At 43.5% G+C, this 17,913-nt stretch overlaps 1 protein-coding gene across 1 annotated transcript; it reads right to left on the bottom strand.

Moving 5' to 3' along the window:
* Positions 1-4,546: 4,546 nt before the first annotated feature.
* On the bottom strand, positions 4,547-5,509 carry LOC140897804 (olfactory receptor 14A16-like). Its single transcript, XM_073310886.1, has one exon. It carries the CDS (start codon positions 5,507-5,509, stop codon positions 4,547-4,549), a length of 963 nt encoding a protein of 320 aa, XP_073166987.1.
* Between the last annotated feature and the right edge of the window lie 12,404 nt (positions 5,510-17,913).

A 17,913-nucleotide genomic window follows, 5' to 3' on the forward strand; every position in this document is an offset into this window, starting at 1 on the left:
TCCCCTGCTCAAAGCAGGACCAATCCCCAACTAAAGCATCCCAGCCAGGGCTTTATCAAGCCTGACCTTAAAAACCTCAAAGGAAGGAGATTCCACCATCTCCCTAGGTAACCCATTCCAGTGCTTCACCACCCTCCTAGTGAAAAAGGTTTTCCTAATATCCAACCTAAACCTCCCCCACTGCAACTTGAAACCATTACTCCTTGTTCTGTCATCTGCTACCACTGAGAACAGTCTAGATCCATCCTCTTTGGAACCCCCCTTTCAGGTAGTTGAAAGCAGCTATCAAATCCCTGCTCCTTCTTCTCTTCTGCAGACTAAACAATCCCAGTTCCCTCAGCATCTCCTCATAAGTCATGTGTTCAGTCCCCTAATCATTTTTGTTGCCCTCCGCTGGATGCCTTCCAATTTTCTCACATCCTTCTTGTATTGTGTGGCCCAAAACTGGACACAGTACTCCAGATGTGGCCTCATCAGTGTCGAATAGAGGGGAACAATCACATCCCTCAATCTGCTGACAATGCCAGCAGAGTTAGGTGCTGATCTCCCAGTGAAAAACAATAGAAGTCGGGCACCTAAATACCCTAGGTCCAGTTGAAAATCTCAGTGCCTCAGGGTGGGCTGGCCCTTTAAGGGGAGATGGGCTCATCCACACCTGTGCCATGTCATCTGATCCCAGGTGAGGGTTTGGGTTAGGGCTGGGTTAGATCAGTGACCAGGCATGGGAGGGAGCCTGATCCATCAGAATGAGGGGCACCAGTGGGTAGGACAGACCTAGGGGAGATCTGTCTGGAGAGGCCATGGGTCTGGGATGGGTCTGGCAGAGCTCCACTGCTCAGAGATCTGAGAAGCAGAGAGAGCTGAGCCTGATGCCCTGATCCAAGAGTAAAGGCTAGAAGAATTTCAGGGATCAGGAGACTCCCCCAGGAGATCCAAAGGGGACCCAGGGTCAGGGAGGACTTGGGAAGAAGTTCTCCACGGCAGCCAGAGGAGATGCCTGGCTGGAGGGATCTGCACTCTTGGGCAGGAACAGAACCCATCAGAGGGACTTAGGAGCCCAGGAGGGTCATAATGGCCTAGTGAGCCTGGAGAAGGCAGCCCCTAGATTCTGGCTTTTAACTGTTATTCGGTGTAAATAATCCAAACCCCAGAGGGGAGAGTAATTCCAATGCACCAATTGCAGTGGGACATTTGACTCGGGAAGGAGAGGAATTGGGGCAGTGGCTGGGTGTGAAAGCAGTTTGGGTAAGATCCTGTTACATGCAGCCTTTGGCTCTAACCCGGACCCTAATCCAGCAAAGTGCTTAGGAATGAGTTTAACTTTAAGCTTTGAAAGGACTACTCACGTAGTTAAAGTTAAGCACATGCCAAATTGGTTTCCTGAACCAGGGCCTTTGTACAGGATATTCAAGGGCGGTGGGGAGGGCGGGGGTTAATTCGTAATCATGAGTGTTCAGCATGGATCCTCCAATGATATAAATTCTCTTTGCGCTATTGACTTCAACGGCACTGTAACAATTTACACCATCTGAGGATTGGCCTCTTCATTTTTAAGCTTTCTAATTCTTCAATTTATCCAGTCAAAGAAAAGAAAGAGTGTGTTGAAAATGTATCCACATGAAAGAGCTCTAAGTTCACACACCCAGTACATAGGATGAGGTGCTTGTTAATGAGCTGTGGAGTAAGAAATATTCATAGACATGCTTTGGTGAATAACGTTTAATAAAGAACACTTATAAGAAAATCATTATCTGGACATAGACAGTCATGGCAGGAAAAGCTGCACAAGAATTAGCATAAACTAATTCATAAACAGAAATCTAGCATTATGACATAATTAGTTTGTGCATTAGGACAAGGAACGGTCCCATCACTATGTCTGTCTAATCACATACTCCTCTTTTATCTATCATATACATAGTTTACACAACAATCCACAGAGAAGGAATAATAAATAAATAAATAAAACAACCAAATTCTGAGCTCCTTTCTCATCTTGTGAGCAGATCGACCCAGGATGCCGCATGGAATCCAGATCAGTGCAAGTGTTGGCACTTCTCCATTTACATCAAAGTTAGAACAAAATGACCCCAGACAAGTAACTTACACCAGTGTTTAGGTTACCATTGAATTGAGTCGGGAGACATTGAGCCAGAATCTCATCAGTATTAAACCCTTGATGTCAATGGAGCTACTCTTCATTGGCACAGGTGTAGCTAAGATGGGAATCTCACACTTACATCTCTGGCCCATTCGCTTTCTCCAGGCTGCCTTTAGCAACATTTGGATCCCTGTGTATATTGGCTGTTGGCCAAGTCCTGACCCCTTTGAAGTGACTGGCTTTAGCCCAGTGACTTCAATGGGATCCAAATATGGCCTTATTATCCAGAGTCAGTTCTTCTTCAGGAAACACTGGAGTAAGTTTCTCTTCAAAAAGGCCTTCTCACCATAGCAAGAATGACATAGATTTTATTTATTTACATTTACATTAATAAAAAAGAAGCCTAGCTCAGGCTCTAGGCATGTTAAAATTAGTCATTTCAACAGGAACTCAGTCATTCAGACAGCTACAGAAACTTTTTCCCCACCCCTTCATCTTTGTGGGAAGCAAACCTTCAGCTCTCTCAGAAAACCCAGTCAAAGCAATAATACATTGCTCTCCTGAATACATGACAAATTACTGAAACCCCCATAATGACAGGTTTCAGAGTAGCAGCCGTGTTAGTCTGTATCCGCAAAAAGAAAAGGAGTACTTGTGGCACCTTAGAGACTAACAAATTTATTTGACAGGTTTCAGAGCAACAGCCGTGTTAGTCTGTATTCGCAAAAAGAAAAGGAGGACTTGTGGCACCTTAGAGACTAACCAATTTATTTGAGCATGAGCTTTCGTGAGCTACAGCTCACTTCATCAGATGCATACCGTGGAAAAGTCTGCTGCAGTTTCCACGGTATGCATCTGATGAAGTGAGCTGTAGCTCACGAAAGCTCATGCTCAAATAAATTGGTTAGTCTCTAAGGTGCCACAAGTACTCCTTTTCTTTTTGTAAATTTATTTGAGCATAAGCTTTCGTGAGCTACAGCTCACTTCATCGGATGCATCTGAAAATGCATTTGTTAGTCTCTAAGGTGCCACAAGTCCTCCTTTTCTTTTTGTGAAACCCCTAGGTAGCCAATCATTTCCCTCCCCACCCCACAAAAAAACAAAACAAAATCATAAAAGCAAATTGACCAACTGATAAAACAAAACAATAGCCAGACGAGCTAGCTGTTACAATCTGGCCCAGTACCCAGTTGTATAGTCACTCATCTCATGAACGTGGACCCAATCACTGGGTGGCATGTTCTTCCAAGGTAATTGTATCTGGGTAGAGTCTCATAGTTGTTTCTAGCTCTGGGGCTGTAGACACCATTCCCGAGCTCAGAGCTCTGGTCTGACACCCTTCCTTTGGCCACTGAGAGGCCCCTGTCCAGCTGCCTTAGAGCTCAAAACCAGTGTCTGAGTTCCTCCAAGCCCCCAGGTCACTTACACACACTCTGCCAGAGCTTCATCTAGGCTGTGCTCACTCTGGTTGAACCCCTTTAAGATGAATGTGACAAGAAGGAGAGGAACATGGGTTTAGCAAAGGTATTTCTTAACCACAGAAACTTTATGCATTACGCCCTCGAGTGTTACAGATCTTTGGAAAGAAGATGGTCCTGAGACACCCCCTCCCCTAGTCTGATCTCATCCATTCTGTGAGTCTGAGGTTTCAGGATGGGCAGAGTCCCTCCCGCGCTCTTGCTCCTGCAAGTCTTTCCTACGTGTGGGCATGGTTGGCCCCTCTCTGCATAGAGCAGAACAGCACTCTTAAATAGGCCCCTGTCACTGTGCCATGGGTTCAAACAGTGAAGTTCCATCTCCAACATTCATTCCTGTGGGCCCCCTGTATAGAAAAATCATTTTTTTGCATGTGGGAGGGCAAGTAGTCGAAACACAACAAAACTCAATGGCCTCAGACTCTCGCCTGGATGGCTCTCAATGAGGTCCTCCTATGATGGTGTCAAACACCTTTCCCAGGCAGGGCAGCTGTCTGGAAATCAGCACAACAGGCTGCCATTGAGGCAGGCCAGACTTGTGCTGTCACCATGCCAATATTTCCACACACACTACAACAGAGTTTACAGTTTGACACCATCATACCCCACTCTGTCACACAAGCAAACAATTAACCAAAAGCCATGGCACCCCAAGCAGAGTTTATGCCCCAAGAAAGAAGACAGAGAGACTTCATGAAGTCCACTGGGGACTTGATTATAGCTATTCATTTGAGGTGGAAGGTGCTCGGATGATGGGTGTCAGTACAAAAAACATGATAGACAGATAGGTAGAGTCTGATCTTATTTACACCGGTGTAAATCTACAGTAACTCCACCGACTTGAGTGGTGTTTGTCTACATTTTTACCTGTCTAAATACACCTTTCTGCATAAGCAAATGACAAAGTATGTTCTCATGGAGTCGATAATGTCATCAGAGGATTACATTTATAAAGAAACACAGAATGAAATCACAACCAAAGGGAAAAAATGGACAGTTTATTTTTGGTGGATAACATCCTCGCTATCAGTTTCCTCAATGCAGCTTTGATCTCCTTGTTCCTCATGCTGTAGATGATCGGATTCATCACTGCTGGCAGCACAGAATAGAGAACAGCCACCACGAGATCCAGAGTTGAGGTTGAGCTGGAGGTGGGATGACTGTAGGCAAAGTTAGCAGTGCAAAAGAACAAGGACACCACAGTGAGGTGAGGGAGGCAGGTGGATAGGGCTTTATGCCGGCCCTGCTCAGCAGGGATTCTCAGCACCATGGTAAAGATGTGAACATATGACACAATTATTAAAACAAAGCAACTTGAAGCTAAGCACACACTAAAGGCAATAGCCCAAGTTTCACTGAGGTATGTGTCAGAGCAGGCGAGCTTGAGGAGCAGGGGGATTTCACAGAAGAATTGATCCACCATATTGCCTCCACAGAAGGAGACTGCAAACGTGATCCCAGTGTGGAATGTAGAGTAGAGAAAAACACTGATCCAGACACCAGCTGCCATTTGGACACAAGCTCTCCTGTTTATCACTCTCTCATAGTGCAGAGGTTGGCAGATGGCGACGTATCGATCGTACGCCATGACAGTCAAAAAAGCAAGATCTGCTGAAACAAAAAAGACAAAGAGAAAAACTTGGGCAACACATCCAGAATAAGAAATTGACCTGATGTTCATGAGCGAATTCGCCATGGATTTGGGGACAGTGACAGAGATGGAGCCAATGTCTAGAATGGACAAATTCATCAGGAAGAAGTACATGGGGGTGTGAAGATGGTGGTCAAGGACAACAACGGTGATGATGAGAAGATTCCCAATCAGGGCTGCCAGGTAAATCACTAGAAACACCATGAAATGTAAAATCTGCAGCTCCTGAACATCAGAGAATCCCAGGAGAAGGAACTCGGTCACGGTGGTTCGGTTGGACATTTTCTTCCTCAGTGTGATGGCTGTGGAGGGAAGGAGAAGGGCAATAGTCAGGATTATAGTGACAGAGGAAATGATCCTGATTCTCTTTCTGTAATATCTCATAATGTGATGTCAATGGTGTACAGCACTCATTACTTCCACTGTTGAGGAGTCACAAGTGCTCTTCACCCATCACTCAAAGCAGTAATCCGGTGCATTATCACATTAGTGAAAACTGGATTATTTCACTTAAACTCAACGGTGCTCGGTCAGTTTACACCATCTGAGGCTCTGGCCTTAAAAGAAATGCAGTATGAAGGATGGAACAAAGTATAATCCAAATCCAACAGTTCTAGCCAAGATGGTTACCTATTGTGACAAACAGCAAGCCCACAACTTGGGCATGAAACTAACATACTAAAATGACAGCACAGCCCGATTCCCACTTTCCAGAGAAATACGACATTGACTCACCCAGATTCCTATGTGGCAGCTCGTCTGTGATGATTTCTCCACATAGACGGCCTGCTACCTATTTACAGATTGATTTAGGACACCAATCCCAGCTGCACTTCCATCTCTGTGTGATGATGGGCTAGTAGCATCACTCAGTTACTTCTAGGTTGCATTATTTCCCTCTGTGACTTTATGTCTATGTTGTGCAGGTCAGTGGCAGTCAGGAGACTTGGGTTCTGTTCCTGGTTCTGCCACTGATCTGCTGGGCGACCTTGGGCCAGTTACTTCCCCTCCCTGTGCCTCTGTATCTCCTCCCTCCCTTTCTCTGCCTTGTCCATTAGTACTGGAAGCTTTTAGGGGGGTGGACTGTGTCTTATTATGTGTATGTTCTGTGCACTGCTCAACAGCACTGCCATTTAACTGGCAGCAATATAGGACAGCAGATATGGTGCTAGAGCAGGAGATTGAGGTTCTAATCCCATTGACCTTCTGTCTCTCCTTGGGCAGTGTCAAGATAGAAAGGTTTTGTCTAGGGGCTTCAACTCTGTCTTTTAGCATCATGACACTTAAAATATATTCTTTGGGGCTATCGACTTGACTGCACTCAGTTTAACCATCCTGGAGCTATCCCTTTGAAACAGTTGCAATAGAGCGAATGGGTTTGAAATTGTGGTATTAGCGGAAAATCTTAATGTTCCCTATCCTGGTGCAAAGTTTCCAGTTCCAGGTAGACAGACATTTTCTGCTTTAATTATTTCAAAGGCAAATTGGGTTTTGAATTGAACACATTTTCATGGAAAGTCTCTGCTATCCTCGATATATATTTTGTTTTTCCAAGGACAGCAGAGGCTATTTTTTTTTTCAGTTTTCAACAGCTTTTAGTTAAAATTGTTTTCTTCTCAGTTGCCACGATGAAACAAATGTTTGAGTTTTCACAGTTTCTATGAAAAATCAATTTTTGCTGCTGAAAAATAAACAAAAAAATAAGTCTGATTGGTGCTAGGTATTTGATTAAATTGATAGTAAAACTCTTCAAGAGTTCCAATTCTCATGCATATTTATGTTCCCAGATGTGCCCTATATATCAATACCCTAACATATTTAATTGAAATAGGAAACTTACTTTGCTGGTTTTTGTAGAATTTTTCCCAACTTGTGATGCATTTGATCCTCCTCTGTTAGAGTGATAATGTCCAAATAATCATATCTGTCTATCATGCCCCCATCACTGTATTATCCAGAAACTGTTTCCTGAGTTGCTGGGTCTCTCTGCAGTTCCTAGAAAACAGGGATCCACTCCATAGATATGTGTGCCCTGCTCCCCTCCATGGGCAGGATAGTCCGAGAGGTGATGGACTAAATGGGATCAGAGACTGAAAGCCCCTCCCAGCTCTAGAGCTGATCCTGGTTTGTGCAGGAGCAAAATAGCTGAATCCAGTCTCCAGGGTTGTGAGCCCAGCTCTAATCTCAACTCTGAAGCAAACCACCCTGACAACCTGCACTAGCTCAACCTAGCCTCAGGGAACAGCTCCCTCCCTGGATCTCAAACAATGGCAGCACTCCTGGAAGGACCCTTGGCTAAAAATAAGGCAGGGCTGAGGCTCAAAGGGTGTCCCAAAGGGCTTGCAGAATAAAATATATATGTATAGCAGAGACATGTCACCTACAATCGCTAAGAGCCTAGTGGCACCAGATGCTCAGCTGGCCTGGAATAGCCTATTCCTTCATTAACTCCACATAATTACCTCTGGGTGAGCAGAGATTCCCCCCACCCTTCCTTCTCCTGCATTGCATCAGCAGCTCTTGGAGTACAGCCACCAGGGGAACCCACAGCTCAGGCTGGCTGGGCTGATTGAATTAGGTCATTAAGAGGTACCCAAAGCAAACACTAACAACTAAGAACCATGTCCACACTCGTGTAGCTAGGGCTATTTTTGCCAACTGGGGATCTGGCTCTTTGATTTCAATGGAGCAATGGCTGATTTACACCAGCTGGGGATCTCGCCTGTTACACAGTTTCAAACCCATATTCTTTGCCTGTGAGTTTAAACCAAAGATGTGACAAAAGTTCTAAACCCATCCGCACTTTCTTCATTCTTTGTTCCATGGGATTAATTTCAAGTGTGTAAATTTTAATGTTAAGGAGCGATTCATTCCCACTAGGGACAGAACTTTGGAGGAATTCACTGTTGCTAAGATTTTCTGTCTCTGAGCTTTGACTTCTATTGGGATGAATGGCCCAACTTTCTTTCTTTCTTTCTTAGCAATTACATTTTTTTTCTTACTGCAGGCAATACTATAATAAAAGGCTCATTAGGCTGCAGGTGCAATGCTGCATGGCATTTTAACAATGTTTAATTCACACTGGTTTGTGTATGTCAGAGAGACTGAACAAATATGAAGGGCCAGATCCCCAGCTGGTGTAAATTGGCATAGTGCTGTGGAGCTGTGACAGTTTACATGAGGTGAATGTCTATACTGTGGTGCATACTTTGATGCTTATTGCTCTGTCAGCATTCTCGTTGTTTAACAGCACAATCCCGTTTTAATGCTCATGGAATATTCCAAGATCATAGTTAATAGACAGAAATCTGAGAGATGGGTACTCAGCCAGTAAACAAACTTAGAAATATTATAGTATAGTTAAAGTTGTGTTGTGACTACCATTTAAAAGTCGGCTTTCTAAGGCCCATAACATTGACATGCTTAGTCAGATTCCCTTGAAAATTGGTGTGCTTCCAGAGGGTGCAGGGTAGGATTAGTAAACTGAATTAGGGGTCATTAGACCTAGGGACTATGGAGCTATAAAAAGAGTTTGTTTTTTTTTCAAAAAGTCATTTGAGCTAGGGGTCGCGGAGATAAAAAGGATTTTTCTAGGTGAATTTTTTTGTGCAGTGCTAGAGCTCAAACTGTTGATGTGATGAGAGTCAAAAATGTCTCAGCCTGTTGAGTTTATTCTATCTTTGGGGAACCCAAGCTGTATTTAACACAATGTTCACTGTGAAGGAAAAATCTAGTAGGCCTAAACTAATAGGCCTAAATCTTCAGTCACGCTAACTGTGTATATGAAGCATAAGAAGAGAGTGAGGAAAATGCCATTGAGGGGCAATTGCAACAGCACAGCTTAAGAAATGTAACCATAACTGCTAGAAGTTAGAAAAAACCATTAGCCACAAAGGAAAACACCTGTCAATAACAGAAAAAGCTTGTTTTTGCTAAACACCAAGTAAGGCAAAGCTACTGTTGAAGCTTGCACTATATGCCAAATAAGAAAAATGCTGTTGAAGGAAGTGGGTTTGGCAAATTGTGGTTTTCAGCAATATAAGCTCCTATATTTCTGTTTACGCCAGAGCAGCTCCAGCTGACTCTCCCTGTCTGAGCATGCTTGAATAAAGCTGGCCTCAGGTTTGTTCTGAACCAAACACAATGTGTGGTTAATTTTCCACCACATCACTTCTTACTGTCCTCATGCACCAGTACAGAGAAATAGCCAGAGGGTTTCCATTCCAGCCATTTTATACGCTTTGAACCTTAAACCTTGTAAGTGCTCTAAAATCCAGTCACTCGGTTTGCTTTGAAGTTTGGTTTGCCTCCAGGGGGCATGGGGTTGTGATAGTGATCCAAATCTGGGGTCATTTGACTAAGGGTTTTCTGAGTTATAGCCCCCCAAAACAGTTTCCTGTTGCTTCCTTATAGGTATTAAAGGGAGAGGTACGAAGGAGTGAATGAATCACAGAACTCATTGAGAATGATGGCGGGGCAGTGTCCATGCACCAAAGCACACAGTGTGGAGGGAAGGAAGGGTCCCCCATGGAGGGGCCATGGACTCTCCTTTGGGAGGAAGGGGCCCTCCCTGCCATTCTACTATGTCCCCAGCTTGTTCTCATCTCTTCTCACTGCATCCCAATCTCAGCAGCTCCATCAAGCCAAGGGAGCTGGGCCAGAGGCACTGAGGAGTGGGATGGTGATGTACCTGGCTATGGCTGTTCCCCTTTCCTTCTCTTAGTGGGTTGAGGTCCTGGCTCCTCACTGAAGGCCAGGTTTTCAGAGGTGTTGAGGGAGCGCAGACGGCACTGACTGGAACTGGAGTTTTTGTGGCTGTGGCATTTCTGCAATTCAGTCCCTTAGTCCATCCTGCTCATGGAGTTGAATTCAACTCAACCCACGGTATCCGTTCTGACTCATTCGCCTTGCTGCTTCCCAGACACCGAATGGCGATGGGACGGGAGTGACTTTTCGGGGCCTAGAGGTGACAGGTCCTGGGTCCCATCCCCAATCTCCTGAGCCTAATCCAGCCTCTCACCTTGTCCCCATCAGCTGGGCAGCTTCCCCCAAGATGGAGAACAGCCTGGCTGATGGACAGCAAGGGGTCGTAGATGGCCAGCAGCACCACCTGCAGAAAGGATCTTCTCTGCCCTTCAGAGAAGATCTTTCCAAAGACCTAAAAGCAACAGGGCACGTGCCTTTGGCAGATTGCACAGAGCCAGCTCCAAATCCTGGGGCTGGGATGGTATCGCCCTAGAGTGGCCCCAGTGGCGGACTCAGGTACCACTCCCCACCCCATTGATGTTTCTCTCAGCCTTTCGTAGGGTGCAGTAATGCATCCCAGGATAGGAGCTCACCATGTCCCTGATCCAACGCAGAGCTTTTCTGCTTCCTGACTCCCAATGGTGATGGGAAACCCCCACACTCCCTCTGTGCTCCCACAGGGAGCTGGGACTCCAGCTGAGATCTGGTCAGGTAAATAGCTGGGCATGTTCTTGACCACTCACTGAGCCAGCAGCTCTGCTCTCAGACACTTGGGGATCAGCCAGGGAGACAGTGGCTGGATCCCTTGAGGCACAATCCTGCATTGACTCACCCACCCAGGGGATTCCCTTTGAACCACATAGTGATGGATCTCTGTAGCACACACAAACCACGACCATTAGTAAGGCCCAAATCCAGGCCTCTCACCAACCATAGGGCACCAGGCTGCCTTGGGGAGCGAGAACCTCTAACCCCTGTGAGACCCAGGAGATGGCCCTGAGAAGAGCCACTGGCTCCTCCCCAGGGAGACCCTGAGATAAAGGAGGGCCCTTGGGGAATCGACCCTTCCCTCCCACGGGCACAGATTATTGGAGAGGGGGAGGGAATCGTCCTGAACCTTCCCTTCACCCCAGAGAGCTGCAGACATGGGCAGGGATTCTGAAACCCTGAATGATGAACAGCACATCATTAAGGAGACAGGTCAGCAGTGACTGACCACCTATTGCCCCAACCTCTGATCTAGTGAGGCAATTATGGGACATAACCCAAAGGACATGGACAGAATCCTGAGAGCAGCAAAAGACCTTCTACAGCTCTTAAATCAGTGAGTCCCATATTCCCCCAGATCACTGAGTCTCAGCCCCATGGGGAGGGGAAGGCGCTCATTTTTGCAGAACATTCACCTGCCGATGGACCATGACCTGCCTCCTTCTTCCACAGCACATCACCTTAGATCATTAGCAATACATATGAAATTAATAAGAAGGGCTTTTTTTCCTGTGTGATGAAGTGAATAAAACATGCCTCTTTACATTCAAACTAAACTTTAGAATACCCTGCTATGATTTCAGGATGTGTCTGCAAACTTAATTGGTCACTGTAGGAAACTGAAGTCTCAGAATCAATCCCCAAACACATGATTCTACCACTTGAGCTCAACCAAACAGATTCCTCAGGTGGTAGCAGTTGTAGATACTTATTCTCTTTGTGTCCTTGTTGCCAGAGAGGGATAAAATCCATGTGGCCAAGGAAATCGAGGCATGAGAGTCACCTTGTAGAGTTCCTTCTATTTCTGCCCACTCATGGCAGAGGTGGATTAAGATTGATTGGGTCCCTGGTCACAAAAAACAAACAGCTCACCCCTCACCTCAGTGCCCTACCCCCTGCTCCTCCCCTTCCCCCTGCTCCTCCCATTCCCATCTCAATGTGCCAATGCAGAGTAGCTCTGTTGACATCAAGGGTTTAATACTGATGAGTTTCTGGCCCGATGCCTCTGGGATCAATTCAGTGGTAACATAAACACTGGTATAAGTTACGTACCTGGGGTCATTTTGTTCTAACCTTGGTGTAAATGGAAAAGTGTCATCACTTGCACTGATCTGGCATTCCATGCAGCATCCCATGTCAATCTACTCACATCCAACCTGAAAAAGGACATCAGAATTTGGTTGATTCTTTTATTTATTTATTCTTCCTTCTGTGCATCGTTGTGTACACTGCTGCATATATGGTCGATAAAAACTGGGTATCTGATTAGATAGACCATTCCTTGTCCTAACACAAAACCTAATTGTGCCATAATGATAGATTTCTGTTTGATTGTGAACTAATAGATAGATAGATAGATAGATTAGATTAGATAGATAATGCAAATTATTGATCCTCTTTTCCTGCAATGACTGTCTATGTCCAGATCATAATTTTCTTATAAGTATTCATTGTTAAACATTATTTACCAAAGCATGTATATGAATATTTCCTATCCCATATCTCCATTACAATCAGCTCATCATATGTACTCAGTCCCTGGCCTTAGCCCCCACTGGTCATTTGAAAAGACGAAAGATACAAGTGCATTTGTTTGTAGCTAAAAGTTACACTTTTCTCCACCCCTCCTCTCTCTCTCTCTCTCTCTCTCTCTCTATTTATTATTTTAAATAAATTTAACTCTTTGCAAATCCAGATGTGGAAGGTGGGGTGAGGAGTGGGGAAAGAGAATAAACCCTTTAGCATAAATGATACGATCTGCTGTCTGGAAGTCAGCATGGGGAAAAAAAAACAGAAAAGCAAAATACTTAATTTATAAAAGCAGGTGTAGACAAAGAGGAAAAATAAGGTGACAAAACTTCCCTTTTAAACTCTCACAAACCAAACTGACTTTAGCAATAAATACATTGAATAAATTCAGTGAAATTAATAATTTTAACCCTTTAGGACTCCAAATGTCAAATTTGTAATATAATTTTCTATATATAGCAATAATCATTAGGGGAAATTATGTATATTGCCTTAAGTTAATTAAATTAATACAATTAAGGGGGCAAATAAATTAATATGAATTCTAATTCATTTTATGGGAGTATTTAAATGGAAAGGTAATGGATAACCTGCCTAATCAATCATTTAATCCCTTTTGTTTCCTGGCAAGTATTGTCTTAATGGATTTAAGTTTCAATGTCTTATCTTTTGTGGCCAAGTATAACAATTGTGGTGCCACATTCATCTTAATTGTAAGATGTCTTATATATATATGCTATACATTTGTGTGTCACGTAACTATTTTTGTCTTATTTGGTTTTATTGTAAGAACAAAAATTAATTTAGTGTGCATAATTATAAAAAAAAGAACAAAAAAACAATGTTGCTTTTCACTAGTGGTACCATACTACTTTTAATCATCAGTTTAGCAAATTATCATAACATCGATTCAATTATTCGGCAAAATTATTTTTTTAAATTTATTGGTTAGTGGAATTGATGTTTTGTACAAAACTGTTAATAACCCGTAATGGAGGTTTAATTGTTATAACAAGCAACTTAATTAAAAAACTTGGGTAAAGTCCTGTAACTATCTGTAGCGGGGCAGTTACCCTGCTCCTAGGAAAAAAGGTAGGCTGATTGGAAGAGGTAGCCACAGCTGTGGCCACACCCAATCAGGCCACAGCTGGCCCTGATATAAGGGCAAAGGGAGGAGCTGGATCACTCTCACTCTGGCCTTGGAATGGGAAGGACCTAGTTGCCTGAAGGAGGCTAGGGAGTTCTGGCCTGGCGAGTCCCCAGGCTAAGGCCTTGCTGAAGGGCAACAGAGGTACTGGGGCTACAGGGAGACAACTGGGCCAAGAAAGGCAGCAGGTCCAACCCCTCTTGCTAGTGATGAGTGGCTATTACAGACTGCAGTTTGCCCCAGAGAATGGGGGCTAGATGATAACTGGCAGAAGCCACTGAAACAAGGTGGGTATAGAGGGTTGGGTGCCCCCCTGGGAGGGGAAACTGAGTGTGGGGGTACTACTGTGGGCAGAACCCCAAGGTAAAGGGGCACTGGGGTCTGGGAGGGACATGAGGGCCTGGAATTGAGCTAATTCCTGAGGCAGCCAGCAGGAGGGGCCACGGTGGTGAGTGTTTGATCTGCTACACTATCCATCAAAAGACAGAAAGTCAAAGGGGGAAAGTAAACTTTTTTGCATAAAGATCACCTATACATGAAAGTGAGTTACTGGAAATAAGAGTTTGATAAAATTCATTATGCTAACAACTTTAAGCTGTTCAAAAGAGAATTCTCTTCCCAGCAGAAGAAGTCATAGAAGGCAACATCCTACCAGGGCCATTCCTATGGATCTGCTTCCCAGTAGGTAGTAAATGAGGTTCATATCTCAACATCCATAAAACTGCAGTAGTGGGGACCTTCTGAAACAATGCATTGCAACCAATAACATGATCTCACAGGAATCCGCAACTTCTTTGTGATATATTTTATCTGGACAAAATCTTCTGTATATTTTGTTGTATGGAAACTTGATAATAATGGAACAACTAATAACGTAAAACACAATGCAATTGAAAGTACAAATAGCAATCAGGTGTCTGGTTTTGCCAACAGCATTTCCTTGTTAATTTAGAACTTAACAAAGGAAGAACAAGTGTTTTATAAATAAGTATTGATCTCCTCTCCAAAGAAAGAGGGACCCGAAGGGAACCGTGTACCACAAACAACAAAATTATTCTATGGGTTGTAGATCCACTCAGTGATCACCACAGTGACAACTGCAGAACCCATTTCCTGTACAGAATTTGAAGTAGGACCAAAGATGGACTCACTGCTACTCTGATATCTGGGCCTTTGATAAATAATGTTCAGGTTATGCATATATCTGGGGTTTTAAATTTGTTAAATTAGAATATGGCAGAGATTGGTCTTTGTAATGATACTAGTGTATCCAGGTTTTACATGTTGGTTTGATTTGAGAGACTGGCTGCATATCCTACAAAAAATGAGGTACTATAGGAGGTCAGGAAAATCAGGTCTCCTCTGGCAATCAGAACATGGGGGTTACAAAGCCTAAACAGAATTATAAATTCTATTGTGGGCCTTTTCAAATCAGGTAAGTCAATTTGGAACAGGGTACACTAAGAGAATATCAAAAAACAGATCCTCTATTTCCGTTATAAAGAGGCTGATATAGTACTTAACCCAATACCAATGAAACAGATGGGCTAGCTGAGGAAATAATTAATGTTAATAGTGCAAAGTGGAAAGATAAATACAGGGATAAGGAAATATTTTTCTACTGCTTATAGCAGTTATATATTATAAGCTGTGGATGAAGTACAAAAGGATCCTAAGGGACACAGAGTGCCTAGATTAATTAAAGACAAATATATGCTGTCATAAATATAAAGGGAAGGGTAACCACCTTTCTGTATACAGTGCTATAAAATCCCTCCTGGCCAGAGGCAAAAGCCTTTCACCTGTAAAGGCTTAATAAGCCAAGGTAACCTCACTGGCACCTGACCCAAAATGACCAATGAGGGGACAAGATACTTTCAAATCTGGAGGGAGGGCGGACAAAGAGTTTTGTCTGTCTGTGTGATACCTTTGCTGGGAACTGATCAAGTATGCAAGCCTTCCAACTCCTGTAAAGTTAGTAAGTAAGCTAGCTCGAAAATGTGTTAAATTTTCTTGTTTTTTGGCTTGTAAAATTTGCTGTGCTATGCTGTTTTTTGTCTTTTTATACCTTAAGGTTTTACCTAGAATAATTCTCTGTTTTGAATCTGATTACCCTGTAAAGTATATACCATCCTGATTTTTACAGAGGTGATTCTTTTATCTTTTCTTTAAATAAAATTCTTTTAAGAACCTGATTGATTTTTCATTGTTAAGATCCAATGGTTTGGGTCTGTGTTCACCTGTACAGATTGGTGAGGATATTATTATTAAGCCTTCCCCAGGAAAGCGGGGGTAGGGTGTGGGGGGGATATTTTGGGGGAGGACATCTCCAAATGGTCTCTTTCCCTGTTCTTTGTTTAAATCACTTGGTGGTGGCAGCATAGGTTTCAAGGACAAGGCAAAGTTTGTACCTTGGAAGTTTTTAACCTAAGCTGGTAAGCATAATCTTAGGGGGTCTTTCATAAAGGTCCCCACATCTCCACCCTAGACTTCAGAGTGGGCAAGGAACCTTGACATATGCCCAAGCGGTATTGTCCTAAATGTACCCAGGAAAATCAGACTATAAATTGGTCCTGTATTTGGACACGTGAATTAATTCAGTTTCATACCATCAGGAACTTTGGGTCAGTAATACCACTTCCCAATGAGGATGCCTGTAAAATTAATTGTATCTCAATAGCCAGTCTCCTATATATTTTAATTTCTTTGCCTGTGTTTAATCCTTCTGGCCAAGTATTTGATAAATTGGCAGCTGTCCATCCAAGAGGTTACCTGGAAGGAAATATTTATAAGGAATGCCTGGAGATACCAAAAATTTTCATATGGCATGATAAATCCAGAGCTTGCAGCGTGCCTCATATGTCACGTTGTTCTATTGAAGGATATTTGTAATGTATTTGACATCACAATTCCAATCTGTGGATATGCTGGACAGGAGGGTGGAAGGTGTGTAGAGGGTGGGATTTGGACCAGGAAACTTTTTTTGAAGTTGGGAAACTTTACCTATTAGATTTATATACCAGCTATGCATTGGCTTAATGTAACTGGATACCCAATAATACCTACTAACTGGACTATGGTGGTACTGGGACCATGTGATACAGCTACTCCAGGAGCTCGTGGTGGAGCATCGCCAAATGTTGATTTTTGGAAGCCAAGGCCCTTTGAGGAACGAATGCATTTCAACTGGCTATTGAACTACCTGCTCTTTGTGCTTGCACTGATATTGCTTGTGCACTTTGGACAGGCTCAATGGATGCATATTTAATTTTTGGTTGTATTATGTTGTAGGAATGTTTTTATGAATTGTAATATTGATTATATTTATGGGGTGTTTGAAATTATGCGTGGCCTTAGCTTTTTTTGGAAGCTATATTTGTAAATTTAGTAACTTGGTTTTTTTGACCTGTGCTGCATTGTTTTTTGCAGGGGGGTTGGGTTTTTTTTGGCACAGCATGATTAGTGGACCAAGGTATTAGGCTAGCTGGAGCCAGGACCTCCAGCCTGAATGCCCTGCCATTCAGTGTGTGAAAAGGACGCTTCCTTCCTTCCCTGAGAACTGCTGATGAGGGAGATTTATGGCAACAAATTGTTGCCAAGAAATGTATCCTCAAGGTAAAAGTAACGTGTAATGCTATGAGGAATGGATAGTGGTGGCTTTACTAACAGTGGGTGTTTTTTATTACTTAAGGGTTTTTGTGGTGTTGTAATGGTGGTAGGCATGTACGTACTAATCTAAACAAAAAGCATATGTTGTAATCAATTCGGTTAATAGTAGATAATTGGGTCCAGGGGAACAAGTATTGCAATAAAGAAGCCTGTACTCATATCCACCTCTGGGTCAACCTGCTCCTTCTATCATTTAGTGTCACAAACATAATCCCAATATCATTTGGGGGTGCCACAGGAGGCCAAAATTGGGGAATTGAACAGGATGGGATATTCTGGCCCTCAGAGGGAGAATCTGTTTCTGCTCCCTGGGTTGTTGGCCCTAATATCCAGCTCAATATCATCGGGGTACCCAATTTAAAGCATGTGGTTATTGACCTGTGTAACCACCACCTGTGGCCCATCCCTAATGGGAACAGCCGTGTGATCCCCATGGGGTTGGTAAGCAGTATAGGAAAAGGACCAAAACCAGGAATCATTCCCTCTGTTTGGGAGGACCTGTCGGGATAGGCAAGGGACAGCCTATACACTGGGCAGCTCCAAACCTTAGTAAGCACGAGAGGGGGAAGCTCCACCAGCAGCTAAGCAGTGCCCCATTCCCCGAGCA

Source organism: Lepidochelys kempii, chromosome 14 (assembly GCF_965140265.1).
Source record: "Lepidochelys kempii isolate rLepKem1 chromosome 14, rLepKem1.hap2, whole genome shotgun sequence".
Classification (NCBI taxonomy): Eukaryota; Metazoa; Chordata; order Testudines; family Cheloniidae; genus Lepidochelys; species Lepidochelys kempii.

Bases quoted from the DNA above. Each gene is read 5' to 3' on its own strand.
- LOC140897804 (XM_073310886.1), bottom strand. From the start codon at position 5,509: ATGTCCAACCGAACCACCGTGACCGAGTTCCTTCTCCTGGGATTCTCT.